General features: G+C 43.8%; 1 protein-coding gene across 10 annotated transcripts in view; it reads right to left on the bottom strand.

The window, feature by feature from the left end:
• Positions 1 to 15621, bottom strand: part of RABGAP1L (RAB GTPase activating protein 1 like) — a 224857-nt gene that overhangs the window by 46999 nt on the left and 162237 nt on the right. For all 10 annotated transcript variants that reach the window (XM_027694793.1, XM_027694796.1, XM_027694799.1 and 7 more), the window contains one exon: positions 11499 to 11627. In XM_027694793.1, coding sequence (XP_027550594.1) covers positions 11499 to 11627 — 129 coding nt within the window. The remainder of the gene's footprint in view (positions 1 to 11498; positions 11628 to 15621) is intronic.

Raw genomic sequence — 15621 nt, 5'->3', positions numbered from 1 at the left:
TTGGTCTCTGGGGTATTTGCAGAGTCAGGAGTCCGGTGGAACTGTTGGTGCTCCCTGAACTGGAGCAAAATGAGTGACTTGAAGGAGGAGAGTCTTGAATTAGGTCACGAGAACCAAAGACCGTATCAAAACCCAAATAGAATTTTCATCTCTGCTTTCCTAAATGAGTCCTTGCAGGTGTGCAATCCAGGATTTAATCTCTTCATACAACCATACCAGGCACACAGCAACCGGCTCACACCACTCTCCACCACAGCGGGTTTGATTGACAAGGTTAACTATGACCCAGTGCTGCCCATTTGCCAGAATCTTGTGTTCTGATCATGTATTAAGAGTGGAAAAAGGGAGGCAGGAAGAGCAAATAGCATCAGCAGTGCTTAGAATTCTGAAAGAGAAGATGTACTGAAACATAGGACGATTTCTCTTAAAATGCCAGTCTCTGTCAAATGCCCTGGTTTCCAGACTTTCAGAATTGAATTATGTTGTAATTATGTCCTATTTGGACAAGGTCACAAAAAGAAAAGCTCAGTACTTTCCTCCATTACAGCTGCTGTATGTTCTTACACTCCTGGAGCAGCAAAACCTCCCTTTCTGATGGCAACAAACTTGTCTTCAGAATAAAATGCTGGTTTAGGTCCATTAGTGCAGTGTAAGGCACATTAAAAAGTTAAGAGGCATCATTACTGATCTTTCCGAGAAGCTTCCCAGAGCACAGATGTCTTTATCCTCTTGTAATCCTTACAATTCACTTTATATCATAAAAGCAACAAAAAAGGAAACAAATACAAACCCCAGCCCCATATAACCTTACGACAGGTGTTTGTTCTACTCGAGCCCTCATCAGTGAGTAAGAACATGTGAAATCTCTCAGTCAGGGCCTTGAACATTTCTCAGTTTTGTCCACCTTCCCACCAGTTCTTCCCCAAATTCCTGTGGCAGTCTATAATCTTGTATAACATTCCTGCCTGATGGATCAAAGATTGAAAATCCCCAAGTGGTATGGGTAAATTGTTCCCGTGTTTAAACAGGCAGCCTGCAAACACTGAGTGTGGCAAAGTCCTCCTGCCAGGCAGGATCATTACTGACACTGTGGATGTCCCAATAAAGATGGAAGGAAGACAGAGAGGAACTCTTAGCTGTTCCCAGGGGAGCCAGGGATCCCATCAAGCCCCTGTGTGAGCTCCCAGCCCAGTGCTGGATCTATAAATGTGCTGCTCCTTTCCATCAGAGCCGCTTCCAGAGGAGACGCTGCCTGATGGAGAGAGATGGATGAGGGCAGCGGAGGTGGACTCTGGCACACCCACAACCAGCCGTGCTCCCAATTCCCCCCAGCAATTAGTGCTGTGCCTGGGAGGAGCCCTTTTGCTTCAGGCTTGGAATTCCTCTGCTGTTGGAGAGCAGGATGGGGAGTTTTCCCGGAGTCCAGGCAGCGCCTCCTTCCCCTTCACACCCCCGGCCCCGACCAGAAGCGTTTTTAACAAGTCTTGAAGCGCTTGGGTTTGTCATATCAGCTGGTGAAGTGGCTCTGGTGCATCTCAGGGCAAAGCAAAAAACACCACATGGCTAAAACAGAGCCCCCTGGGCTGGAGAGTCATTGCCTTTGTAAAACCCCTCATCAGAATCCTGGGAAACACAAACTGTCCCAAGCAAGGTGCTGCTTTCCTACCGCACGTCCTTCCTCCTCCAAAAGGAACAGGCCCTGCTTCACGTTGTGCTTAGGAAAAGGGAAAAACAAGGCAAGTCCTCTTGGAGAACATTCATTACAACACAAGCCTACTTTTCACTCTGCGTTACAAGAAAAACAGGGGCCAAATTTGCCTCTGAGCTTCCTGCTGCTACTAAAAGCAACAGGATTTGTGTCCATGTGACGCCAGTGTAAGACAGTCCGGATGAGTGGCTGGAATAAAGAAAACTCTGTGCTGGGATCTATATTTTGCAGGCACCAAAATACAGCTCCTTCCAGCAAGAGAACCCCCCTTCCTCTCTACTGCAGGAGGAGAGACATCACACGGACTGTTTCCAGGACTGTTTAACATTTGAAAGCAGTGCAGTGGTGACAAGGTGATGGAATTTTTCTCCTTGTTCCCTGACAGGGCTGGTAGATTGCAAAGTCATCAAGAGGAGCCACATGACCATAAATTTTGTGTGTGTCACTGACGGTGGGAAAAGAGCCCAAGGTGGGGAAAGCAGTTTCCCAGACGGAGAGGGCTTTACTGAATCCAGCAACAGGCACCTCGGGGAGCGCAGGAGCCAGCGGAGCACGGCACCCTTGGCACCCTCGTTAGGCAGTGAGGGACCAAAGCCCTGACCCCCTTCCCATTCTGTCCACTGCTCCTGACTCACTGAAACAGAATCAACATTCCCTGCTGTGTGAAGAGGGAGTGTCCCGGGTGGCACAAGCAGGTGCTTACTCCGACTGCCAGGGAATTGTTCCTTGCCAGGATGCACGATAAGGTCACTGATCCTGTGCTCTGAGCTACGGGTTAACCAAAGGATTCTGGGATTAAAAAGGAGCTGCTCAGACAATCAGTTGACTCTGCAAAGAATTTCAGCTATAGTTTTATTTTTTTTCCCAGAAGTCAGGGCCCTAAGCTCTGGGCCTCTCCAAGCTATGTCAGCCCCAGTGTAGGTATGTTAGTGAAGGTACCCCTGAATTTCTTCTCAGAGGAGGAGTGATGAGGGCCCTCCAGGCTTGTGCCATGTGCAGATGCAGCTGGGCTGGGGGACTGTTGAAGCTGAAGATTTTGCAGCTCTGTTGTCACAGCAACTGAGTGACTCAACCTGACACACTGTGTTTGGCCCGAGCTGTGTGTGCACACTGAATTCCTGCCTATACTTCCAGATTTAAAGGATTATTTATTATCACAGAATCACAGAATGGTTTGGGTTTGAAAGGACCTTAAAGATCATCCACTTCCAACCCCCTGCCATGGGCAGGGACACCTTCCACTAGCCCAGGTTACTCCAAGCCCTGTCCAACCTGGCCTTGGACACTTCCAGGGCTGGGGCAGCCACAGCTTCTCTGGGCAACCTGTGCCAGGGCCTCCCCACCCTCACAGGGAAGGATTTCTTCCTAATATCTCATCTAACCCCTGTCAGTTTGAAACCATTCCCCCCTGTCCTATCACTCCATGTCCTTGTAAACAGTCCCTCTCCACATTTCTGCATCTACACTGATTATTATGCTGATTAATTACTTGGAGATGAGATTTTCTGGTTTTTCCATGGCTTCTGACTAATTTGCAGAATCAAATTTTGGTTAAGAATTATTGTCCAGGAAATTGCATTAATTAATTAAGCAAAGGAAGTTGAAAGAATAACAAACAGGGTAATACAACAGGGAACTTGATGTTCACCTGCTGCCTGAACAACTCAATAGGACAATGAGGTCCATGGTCAAGGCTTCCCAGTGAACAGACCCATAATAATGCTTCGGAACTCCTTCCTGTCCTTGGAGGTTTTGTTGAGCAGGTAAGGAAAGTGGGAGAACAAGAGCAAAGAGAAGGAACCGTGATCCCCCTCCTGGCCTCCACAACTCACCAGTGCCCCTGAAGGGCTGTGGGTGCTCCCCTGAAACAGCTGCAGCAGGAAGGAACTTCTGCTGGCTGATATGGCAGTGGGTTCACACCTCCCTGCCCAGGAGTTCACAGCACTGCAGGAAAAATAATCATTTACAGAGGAATTATTTTGGCCTTCAGCAACATGAAACAGCCAAACACCACAACACTATTTAAATATCCATGGAAGAATAGACTGGTACACTGTTGTTCTTAAACAGAATGAAGCACCTCTAAAAATGGAGATAAATATAAATATACTTGGGATGTTTCTAAGTAGCACTTACTCTGAATTCTCCAAAGCCACTGGCATGCAGCTCTTCACCTTCATTTACCAACCTGATATAATCTATTTATGCCCAAACACATCCAAATTTAACAACGTAAACAATCTAACCCAGTGTTTGCCACACTACTCACTCTCCTCAAGAGAAACAAAGCTGTAATACCGTAAATACATAAGCAATTAACTGCAGAAACCCAGAGAATCCTGAGGCAAAGCCATCAGGAGATCCTAAAAATGTGAATATTGCCCTCCTGAAGCCCCCAGATCCACTCCTGCTCCAGTAGCTACACGCTGCTCAGAGAACAGCCAAGTAACTACTCGCCGAATATAACTTGTAACAGCATCGATAAAGGCAAAAACAATGCCTGGGGTTTGTAATGGGAAGTTATTAATAGGGCCTTCAGCTCTAAAAGCTGCTGTCCCTGCAGAGCTCTGCGTTTCTGAAATGCAGACACCATCTTTCTATACTTAGTTTTGTTTGTTCGCTCATTTTCAAAGCAGAGAAACTCAAGTGCAGGTGCCCGAGAAATCAAATGCCAGCAAAAATTCATGAAGACACCGTGCCCAGTGCCTCTTCTTTGTTTATTTGCAAAAGCCCTGGGGGAAAGAAGGGAACATTGTTAGGCTTTGCCTTTTCTTTTCCTTCTCCTCCCAATTATTTTTAAAAGTTTAGCTTCAGGTCTCAGGATAGCACAAGCGCTTCAGAATTTGTCACCTCATTTAATTTGTCGAGAATCCAATGAAATGGAACAAATGTCCCATCCCAACTGTTCTCTGTGCTGCACTGAGAGTGAATCACTGCTTTTTTCCCCCAAGCCACTCCATGCATTAGCCATTAGATCTGGATTACTGGAGCTTTCTGGAAGACAGAATCATAGAACAGAATCACAGAATCATGGAATGGTTTGTGTTGGGAGAGACCTTAAAGATCATCTTGTTCCACCTCCTGCCATGGGCAGGGACACCTTCCACTAGCCCAGGTTGCTCCAATCCCTGTCCAACCTGGCCTTGGACACTTCCAGGGATGGAAGTGTCTCTGGGCAACCAAACCAAACCAAACCATAGTCCTGATCTGTTTCCAATAACTTAATTTTTTATTCTGTAGCATCTGCAGAAATAAAATAACCACAGCCTTTCTGAGAAGGACATATATGAGAAAGGCTGACCAAGAAAGACAAAAGGCAGCTTGATTTTTTTTTTGCTCAAATGCAATCACTTCCCAACACACGTATTCTAAGATTTCTAAACTTAGAAATAAAAGATCATTCTCCTTGGGTGCCCTGAACTGCCTTCAGACAACAGAGCTTCTTCCTCCGCTGTTCAGAGGGGAGAATACAGAGTTTCTCATGTCACAGCAATTGAGTTCTAAAACAGTAAAGACATAACGCTCTTCAGGGTCACAGACAACACAGAGACTTTGGTTGGAAAGGGTTGTGCCTTGCCCCCTGGGTCTTTTGTATGTGAAGAAACAGATTTCCTCTGAATTCCTCTGGTGCTGAGCTGCCACCTGCTTCCTCAGACCTGGCCCAAGAAAGCACAGGGGGATTTGCACCTCCAGGGAGATTCTCCATCTTTAGCCTCAACAGTTTTGCTGATGCTGAAGACAATATCAAGGAACAGTTCTTGGCCAGCATAAACAAGGGGCACAGAGCTCATTTCTGCATCTCTACTTTTACCTACGTGTCTTCTCCACAAAATGTGAAAGCTTGTGGGTTTATTTCTTTTAATTACAGTTGTAAGTGCTCATCCTGGGACCCTGCTGATCTTCCTCTATGGCCTCTTTTTATCACCAAAGTGTCTTCAAAAAGGCCATCACTGTACTGTGAGAAGAAGAGGTGCTGCAAACCTGCCAGGCACCATCATCACAGGCTTTCTCCACAGTCAAACCCACGGCATCCCTCAGGAGAATCAGTTACCGGCTTTGTTTCCTTGAAAGGAAGAGAGAGCTGAGACTTTCTCCTCTAAAGAACAACTAAGATGAGCACTGTGCTGTCAAGAGGAACTCCAGCCTCCCTGCTACAGACATACAGACCACGGTAAAACTGTCTGTAAGATGCTTTAACGTGTCACCTCACAGGAGGTGACTCCATGCTCCAGCCAGTCCCCACCTGGGATTTAAGTGTGTCCAGTTCAGCTTGGGAAAAATGTTCACTTCCTAGAGCTGAGTTATTTTAGACACATTCTGGCAAAGGTGCCAAGATGCCAGAAGACAGAGCTGTCAAACAGTGCGACTCCCTGCCACCTTCATCTCGTGCTCTCTGTACTATTTTCAGAATCAGGGATGGAGAGGAGCTGTAATTCATCTAGGGGAAAAGCTTAAGCCAAAAGACCTTTTGAGGATGCTTTCCTGCTTCTGTTTGGAATGGGAAACATCTGTTACCCTGGGAAGCCCTGACTCCTGATGGCACCGAGGTGAACAAGGCAGATTTAGGTGGCCTGTTGGACCATGGAGCAGCTTTCAGATGTTCCTCACCTTGCTGAATGAAACCACTAATAATTTGGGCAAACCCTTCACGATATACACTGCAATACAACTGCTGGGGATACAGACAATAAATGTTCCAATCCACTTTTCCACCTCAAATTTTTATTTTAAAGATCCTTACTTTCACACTGCTCTTGTGCATGTCATTACTTACTCCATATGCCAACAAGTGACTACCACAAGGACATCACAATATTGGTACTCAGGTTGAAAAGCTAATTTAGATGGTTAAAATGTGATTATATTTAGCTATCAATAGCAAAATCCCATTCCTTTCCTACTGATGAAAAATTATCAATACACCTGATGTCACTTACAACGCCAACTCAGCACAAATGAAAAAAAGACCAAATAAAACAAATAAAATAAAACAACTGAACAGTTTTACTAATGCTTAAACACCATGAAAATATAACATCACTACTGGGCAACACGCCTGCTCAGTGGAATAATAACAATTATAAGTTTAAATAAATAAGCATTCCAAGCTGAAACTGTTGTTTTAAATTAACAACATCCCTTTCTACCCTGTTAACACTTATTACCAAGCTTACAAAAATATTTAACATCCAACCCCTCTTCAGGCACTCTCATCTGATTTCCAAGTGCTGCCCCACACCACAAAGCTGAGCAGAACTAAGGGAGCTGGAGCTGCAAAGAGAACAGGCATTAAAAGCCACGACCCTCCTCACAAGGACAATTGGATCTGCACCTCGGAGATAACGGAAGAAGGGGAATTGATCCCTGGCTTTTCCTAAGGAATCACACACAGCCACGGCAGGGGCTTCTACAGGTCCCAACCCAACCCTTTTCAATTTGCTTTGGCCTTTTCTTGAGAAGTTGATAAATGAGCAATTTTCCCCCTGTTCTTTATACTGGAAGATTAATTAGATACACCACCAGTAGAACCAAAGGAATAAAAGGCTTGTACAGTCTCAGGGCCTTTCTGCAGATCCCTCCTTTGCTCTTCTGCTGCATTTGTGTTGACTTATGACAGCAAAAACCCCAAGTACCTGGATAACTACACATATATACAGATAAGCACAGAGAGAGAATGCTCTAGAGAGGAGAGAGCAAGCCAGCTATTTTTACTCCTGTGCATTGAAACTCACATAAATCAATACATAATTCCCTGTTAAACCATGCCTGCAAAAAACCACTTCCAGATAAACCAGCATTAGAGGTGTGAATGAAGCCAGTCACCCACATCAGGAAGGTGTGAGCTTCAAACCACTACTCTGAATTACAAACATTTTAACGGCAACATTATAAAGTAAATCTGCTTTCAATCACTCAAAGAACAATTCTGGGATGAGGGAAAGCTTAGCACAGCTCCTGCTGCCGCAGCCAGTTCTTCCCGACTGCTACTCCCCACGGTCCTGGTGCCAGCTCCAGCTGTGGCTGCACCCAGGGGGGATCCCCACCCTTTGTCAGTACAGTGACAGGTGACAAAAGTGTGTCTGTTTGCTTTGCATTGGAAAAAGGCACCATTTTTTCTCAGGGTCATTTGCTCCTCTCGCTGAAGGTGCTGAGAGCAGTGGCCTCTTAACGCTGCTGGGGAGCCCGATTTCCTCCACACAGGGGGGATTTACAGGGTGAGGGAGGAGCTTCTCATAGAAGAACTTCAACATTCCAGGTCTTTCCTGCCACTGTTGATGGTGAAAGATGAGGCCAGGAGTCCCTGAGCCAGGCAAGAGAAGGTGTGATTACAGATGCTGCCCCATAACAGAACAACTCTCCTGCAGGTTCTTGTGTATCCCACCCCATGGGTTCCCCCACCTTCACTGGGCACAACGGGAACACCCCACAGGGAACTTCCCAGGATCTCTCACCTACCTGTCTGCTACACTCAACCTCAGGGCATTCCCAGGCTGCAATGGAACACATTCTGAACGTCAGCTCTGCTCCATGGGACACTCCCAGAGAAACAGGCACAACTCCCTGATCCCACCTGAAAACTGGCAACCCAGGAAATTTTCATAGGGAGAAAGTCTCCCAGTGACTTTCTCCCATTCTACACCTCACCTGCCTGAAGTCAGTGCAAGAACAGAGCTGACAGAACTCTTCCATTAAAATCCAACACTATTACAACTTCTTTAGGACACACGGATCTCTACAAGAGAAACTGCATTACCAGATCAAAAGGCAACTGAGGCAGATTTGGTGAGTGTGCAGAATCTATCAGCTGTTTTCATAAAATAGCACCATTAAGATCAACCTTCATTAACCTAAAATAGGCTTTTTCTTCATTCATTCATTCATTTATCAAATTGGGCTTCCAGACACACAGAAAAACTTACGAAATTAGTTGAGAAAAAACACCAACTGGTTTTAAATTTGCCTCCTCTGGAACTTTATGTAGCTCAGCTAGAGCTCAAGGTAAAAAAAGCAAGCAAGGAGAGATGGATTTTTAGGACATGTTAAACTCCTGTTTTGTTTTGCAGTAATGCAGGAACAAAATAAACACTGGAAAAGATATAGCAAGGCTATGAAACCTGGCCACACCATGGTTCTGTTTTCACATTTTTGTGCCTCTGTAATTAGCTTAGAAACCTAAAGAAAATCCTCCCTGGCACTTAACTGTGCGATATTTGCTCTAAAAACATCTGGTGTTTAGTCTATAAATACTAATATAGCCCAGAAACAGTGGAAAGACTCACAGTGCCACATTCATGCAGCACAAAAAAGCATGTTTAAGGGCCTGGTTTGGGTGTTTTTGAACAGAACAAGTTTTGCTGCATTCAACAAGACAGACAAGTGCTCTTCATCCAACCTCTGCATTCCCTGGGACTTCGGCAGTGATGGTTATCAAGACTGTAATTTCCTGTGTGAGCATGTCAACTCCTGCAATTATTAGCACCTGTTGCTAAATAAATCCCATGGTTACAACATCCAATTATAGAATCACGGGGTAGTTGAGGTTGGAAGTGACCTTTGAAGAACATATTGTCTAAAGCAGCCCCCTGAAGGCAGTGACCGACAGCAGCTGGCTCAGGGCACTCTGTCTTCTGACAGAGATCCCACAACTGCTTTGGGCAGTGTGTTCCTGTCCCTCTCAAATAGTACAAAAAGTGTGTCCAAAAGCCAGTTTATTGTCACCAATTACAAGGAACCCAAGGCACAGTGAGAACTCTGCAGCCACTGTCCCTCATCCCACACCAGTAACAGCGGGGTCAGGGAGCACGAGGCCATGGGGACGAGGGCATCTGGGACAGAGGGAGTGCAAGTGAGTGAACACAGAATCATTCAAAATGAACATCACCCTCCCTCCAACAGGGTCTTGCACTGAATTTCCTCCCATTAAGTTCCTGAAGCTTTTTGTGTTTTCTTTTAAATACGTCACCACCCGTGTTCAGTCTATGGAGTATCTTTCCTGACTATGACATTAATCCTGACAACAACCTGGGCTTCAGAACAGCCCCCTCCATGAGCTCAGATGTTCTTAACCATCACAAGATGCTCAGGACACAGTTCAGATTCCCTGCTATGTCTCACAGTGAATGAGGGATGAGCTGTGTGCTCAGTGAGTGAGCAGAGCCCAGCTCCCTAATGACACCAGAGCAGGGCGTTACTAACACAGCAGAAGGTGACTTCAATCTTCAACTTTTTCTTATCCCTGATAACCCCAGGTCTTGGCTCTGAATTCTCTCTGCTTTTCAATAATTCCTACTAATCCTCTAATACGCAAGGGAGTGCCCTGACTCCACATCTGCTGCACTCACCTGAGCTTTTCTCTTAAAACACCAGAATCCAAAATGTGTGAGATCCTGTGTATGCAGTGGATTCACAGTCAAACCTTTCAGCTGCCTTCCCTTCACGTCACACAGTTCAGAAATTTAGTCTCTGCTTTTAACAGGCCCCAGGTGCTGAACCCACCCCCCTTGCTCTGTGCATCTCAAAACACTTTCCCAGCAAAGCACATCACAAACACATGTACCCAGTACTGACTGGAAAATTAATGACAAATAACAGCATGTGGCACAGTATATACTGCATGAGAAAAAGAGAAAGGCAGGCATGAGAAAATTGCAAATATCTCTTCCAAAAAGTACCATGAGAAGTTCTATTTTAACCTCCCATCAGAAAAATACACACAGAGTAAAGGACATAAAGATAATTCTCCTGTATTGGGTAAGTCCTTAAACTACTCATTTTTAACAGCCAAGCAGAGCACTAAATACTAAACACCAAACTGCAGCCTTGTACTCCCAAAAATGCCTTTCAGCAGCAGAGTTGAAATCCAAGTTCAATTTTACTAAAACCTTTGCACAGATCTTCTTTTTCCTGGCTGGAATCAAGGCCCATTCTTTCATAAGATCAGTGTTTTAACCAGAAGGGAAAAAGCCCTTGATTAATAAATGATGAAATTAAGCAGCACAAAGGAAATTAATAAACTGAGAGATAAAAAGAGGCAGAGTTAGAGGAACATTCTTCCTGGTGGGATGTTCTCAGTGCATTACTGGACCACACCAAATGTGCATCTCCCATCAGTGCTCACACTCCAAGAAAGAGAAAAAACACTTTTCTTGAAGATCAAACATAAAGTCCATCCACAGCTCTACGTATTCCAACAAAAAAAAAAATCCCAGATCTTTCAAATGACGGCTTTATGAACCTCTACAGCCATTTTAAACAGATTTACACCCTCAAAACTTACAGTCAGGCTCCTTTAATTTGGTTCCTGACAAGTCCAATACTTCTGGTCCACATGTTCAGAGAAGCCTGACTTTTTTGACAGACAGCCTTGGGTAGGGTAGAATAGGAACACATACTCTGTCTTGGTAAGCTTGATATACAAACCCCAATTCAACTGTATTACACAGCAGCACTTGGCAAATACCTTTTGAGCAAAACAAATCATATCTGAGCTTTGGTTGCATGATTATAATACAGTGATTAATTGGTTTAGTGTAATCACTGCTTATAAATCAATTAATGAATTAGTGAATTCCGATGAATGTTTGTTGATAACGCATCATTTTTCTGGTTTGATTATTAGGTTGTGCCCAAGCAGACAGAGGGAAAGGTCAGAGATTCACTTTGTTCAAAGATAAAAGGTATGCACACAAACATATATAAAAAGTAATAAGCTAATGCTTTGACATCTTTATTTTCCACACTTTCCTGTAGGAACCCCGGGCAAAGGAGCAGCAGTGAGGTCCACCCTTACCTTGATGTTGCAGGCCTGTTCCATGAGTCTCCGGGCGTTCTCCTCAGCTCGGTACCTCTTGGGCAACTGAACCCTGAAGAATTTTAAAGCTCCTTCAAAATCAGCTTGTAGAAGGTCCTCTTTGGAGGTCTGCAATTAAACACAGGGAACTACAGTAAGCCCTGGAAACGTGCAGCCACACTCTTTTACTGGGTTTGTCATTTACTGGGTGCATTCCAAGCCACCAATATTCACATTAGCTCAAAACCATCCTCCTTGAAATCAGCTCTCTAACCCTACCTTGTAAAACTAACAGGGACTAAAGCCCATCCAAGGAATCCCAGGCAGGGCAGCACAGAGGATTGCAACCTGGGAATGGATTTTATCCTTCTATACCTGTCTGGTGAGAAATGATTCTGGCTCAGCCTGTCAGGATGTCAGTGAGGAGAGAAACAAAACTCAAGCAAACACCAAAAACCTAGGAGAAATTATAATAATTTCTGGAAAGCTTATGCATTAGACCATTGCTGATTCTCATAGTGCTGCCTTAGAAAGACAATTTGTGTATATATATATATATATTTTTTTTTTTTTTTAATATATATAGTCACAAACATGAAGAGCAGAACATATGACTCATACGAGGCATCAGCAAGTCAATGTGCTGGAGTCTGTGACACAATTTCTAAAGAACACCGTGCCAGAAAATGTTTTACATGCTTATTTCTACATCTGCCACAATCCTGCACCTCTCAGTGTGGGATCAAGCTCAACAGGTCAGAAAATGTTACACACGGAGCATTAATCCAGTTCTGCCACTGATGGAGCAATTCAAAGGGACAAATGTATTCCTCCTTGGGGTTACTCAGACCTGCCCCAGGAGATCCAAGCAGGTATGACATCCCAAGCCTTGGGATAGTTCCTTTCAATGGTTCACAGAAGCTGAATGTCCACACAAGACATTTAGGGCACCATCTCAAAAATGTGCAAGTCAAGGTTTTTACCCAGCAAGGGTAAACAAATCTGTGCCAACACCAAGTGGAGACCTCGTGCAACAATCTCACTGCAAGTACCTCAGGAGCAGCCCAGGCACATTTGCTTAAGGTTAATTGCTGAATTAATTGCTCAAGTACCACCACCACCATTTCCATGTGGGCATCCTCTGCTTTCTCAGGAGTAACACCTTGTGTTCATTTTTTGCCTCATTATAGGCAGTAAGTATGTTACATACACATAGTTTTAAAGTTTAATTCCTGTTTAATTGATGATGTTAATCCACTCAGAATAACAGATTCACAGGATGTTTTGGGTTGGAAGGGACCTTAAAGCTCATCCAGTGCCACCCCCTGCCATGGGCAGGGACACCTTCCACCAGCCCAGGTTGCTCCAAGCCCCGTCCAACCTGGCCTTGGACACTTCCAGGGATGGGGCAGCCACAGCTTCTCTGGGCAACCTGTGCCAGGGCATCACCACCCTCACAGGGAACAATGTCTTCCATTTATCCAATCCAATCCTGTCCTCTGTCAGTTTGAAGCCATCCCCCCCTCATCCTGTCGCTCCAGGCCCTTGTCCAAAGTCTCTCTCCAGCTCTGTTCTTTTCCCTCCTTAGAGTTCTCCCAAAATCTACTTGATCCTCCCTTCATTCACTGCCAAGGAAGCAGCTGGGTCATCCCTGGAGGGACACAGGAAAAGCTGCCTGTGGGATGCTGCTGAGAAATGTTGAGCTTCCCAAGCTCTCCCATCTGATGCTGTCCACAAGCCCTTGGCAGCAGCCAGGCTTGGCTCACGGAGAGCTGGGGCACTTGGTATCCGCTGAACCAGATCCAACACCAACTGCTCCTGCATCGCTTTTCCCGAGCTCAGGAATGCTTTTGCCACACCCGAGGCCAGATGACCGTTTCACACTCCCGATGGGCTGGTTTTAGGATTCTCTGGAAGTGCCAGGGAGCCATGGGAGCAGCCCCCAGCACCACAAATCCCGCTGGAAACCAAGCGCTTCCAGGTGGAATTCAACGGATAAAGGTGGTGGAAAAGCAGTAAAGGTTTCATAACCCTGGAATCATTAAGGTTGGGAAAGACCTCTAAGACCACTGAGTCCAACCATTAACCCAGCACTGCCAAGTCCACTGCATAGATTCTTCCTAGAGGTCCTGACCAGGGATTTTTCTTTTCATTTTGTATTTAATTCATGTTTTTTGCATGAATTTTTGCATTTAGAGGTTTGGTATTATTTTAGAAAGCAGAGAAGGAAAAAACTTGTAAAAAGGTAATAATCAACAATTAAATAACCCTGTCAAACTTCAGGACCTTAGATGTACCTCACCTTTATGTCCACAGCACTTAATTTAAAAATAAACAAGAAAAAAAGACAGAAAGAAAAAATTATAAGGCAAATTATTATTATTATAAAAGAAAAACTATATTCACATATAATGGTCAGAAAACAGAATTATATGTAAAACATTTAAAGTCAGATTTATTTCTCCCAGGCCCCTGCTTGAATCTCTAATACTATTTTAACAGTCCCCAACAAATTTCTCTCATTAAACTGTAACTATAGACAATTTTGACTTCTCAACCCTGAAACATCTGCAGAAAATCCCACAAGATCACGGAAATAAGAACTTCTCTGACAGAGTTTGCTGAACTCATACTGTAGTTATGAAAACTGTAAACCATCCCATTGTTGGTTAAATGAGTGGTGGAGCCCAGACTTGTCAGCTCCTTCTATGTTTTCATTTCCTTAAAATAATCTGTTGATCAAAAAATTAGTTTCACTATTAAAAATCACAAGGGAAAAAATAAAAATGGAAATTTTGGCATCCCAGGATTCACATTTCTTGACATTTTGTGATTTTAATCAATAACTCATAAAGACATCCCCGGGACCTTTTGGCAGCTCTTTGAGAGGCAGAGATTTACAAATCCCTTGGTTTGTGTCACTCAGCTCCTGGAACTCTTCAACAGCTGATTTCACTAAGCCATCTGTAAGTTTAATGAGCCAATAATTAAAGTTTGGCAAGTGCATTTCATTTTTGTGCACTTGGTGACTTCATGAAAGTTTTTATTATGCTAGATGTAATTTTAAATAATCTTATTTTTGGCTAAAATCTATTTTTAACTCCAGGCAAACAAGGAAACTCAGACAGAACTATGGTCAAAAGGCTCAGTTTACCTTTGAGGGTTTGACTAAACATGTCCTCAAATGTCCTTCCCCCATCACTTAAGTATTTCAATATATTCATAAAATTATCTTATATGGATGAGTCACAACCAAGGGAAAGCCCTTTCCCACAAGTTCTAACAAAGCTTTCAAATATAAAGGCAATGTTTGGAAAAACTGTAAATGTTCAAGAAACAGGAAGAGAATTTGAGAGACTTGAATGATGTTTATTTTTAGATTTTTTAGTAAATAATGTTACTACCACATTCTCAAAAATATTTTGGAAACTGTGATTAAGACAAAGGACAAAGCCTTGGGTTTTTTTCTTTAATTTAACTTCTCTGTCTTCAATTATTAATTCTGCACCCTCATTTATTACTGACTGTATCAACTAAAACTCCTATTCCCAACTGGGAACTCATACGGCAGAATAAATTTTGGAACAACCACACTGCACTTCCTTAATTTAATACTTCCTCCTTCATACAGATAAAAATCACTAATCTCCATAGAATTTTGATATATATTTAGGTTTTTTGTAGAATGTCAGTGAGCATAAACTGCCTGTTTCACACTTTAATGAACATGTGTCAGGAACGAGGCCAAGTTAAAGGCTGAAAAGAGTCTGGCTGTGCTCTGCTCTACTATTTAATTTGCTTCTAGGAAATTCAGAATGTTTAAAAGGATCCTCCAATTTTTCAGAACATAATATATATACATGTAACACAAAGGTATCTACTTCTATCTGTTTAATGCCTGTAACACACAGATGTGGCTTTAACTTCTTCAACAAGATGTGCAGTAAAACCAAGGCTGTTTTTGTCTAACCCACTGCAGTGCTGCATGTTGCACGATTTTGCTCTGTGCTGCCCTTAAACACGAGCCACAGGCCTGACCAGCTGCTCAGTGACTCCCAGAGGATGATCCTGACCTTCTGTCCTGGATAAACTCGGGCTCCAGGCCTGGAGAAGTTCGGTGGAT

The sequence above is a fragment of the Neopelma chrysocephalum genome, unplaced genomic scaffold (genome assembly GCF_003984885.1).
Source record: "Neopelma chrysocephalum unplaced genomic scaffold, ASM398488v2 Primary Assembly neopelma1_98, whole genome shotgun sequence".
Taxonomy (NCBI): Eukaryota; Metazoa; Chordata; class Aves; order Passeriformes; family Pipridae; genus Neopelma; species Neopelma chrysocephalum.
The sequence above is the reverse complement of the archived record's forward strand: the minus strand, read 5'-3'. Positions and strand labels throughout refer to the sequence as shown.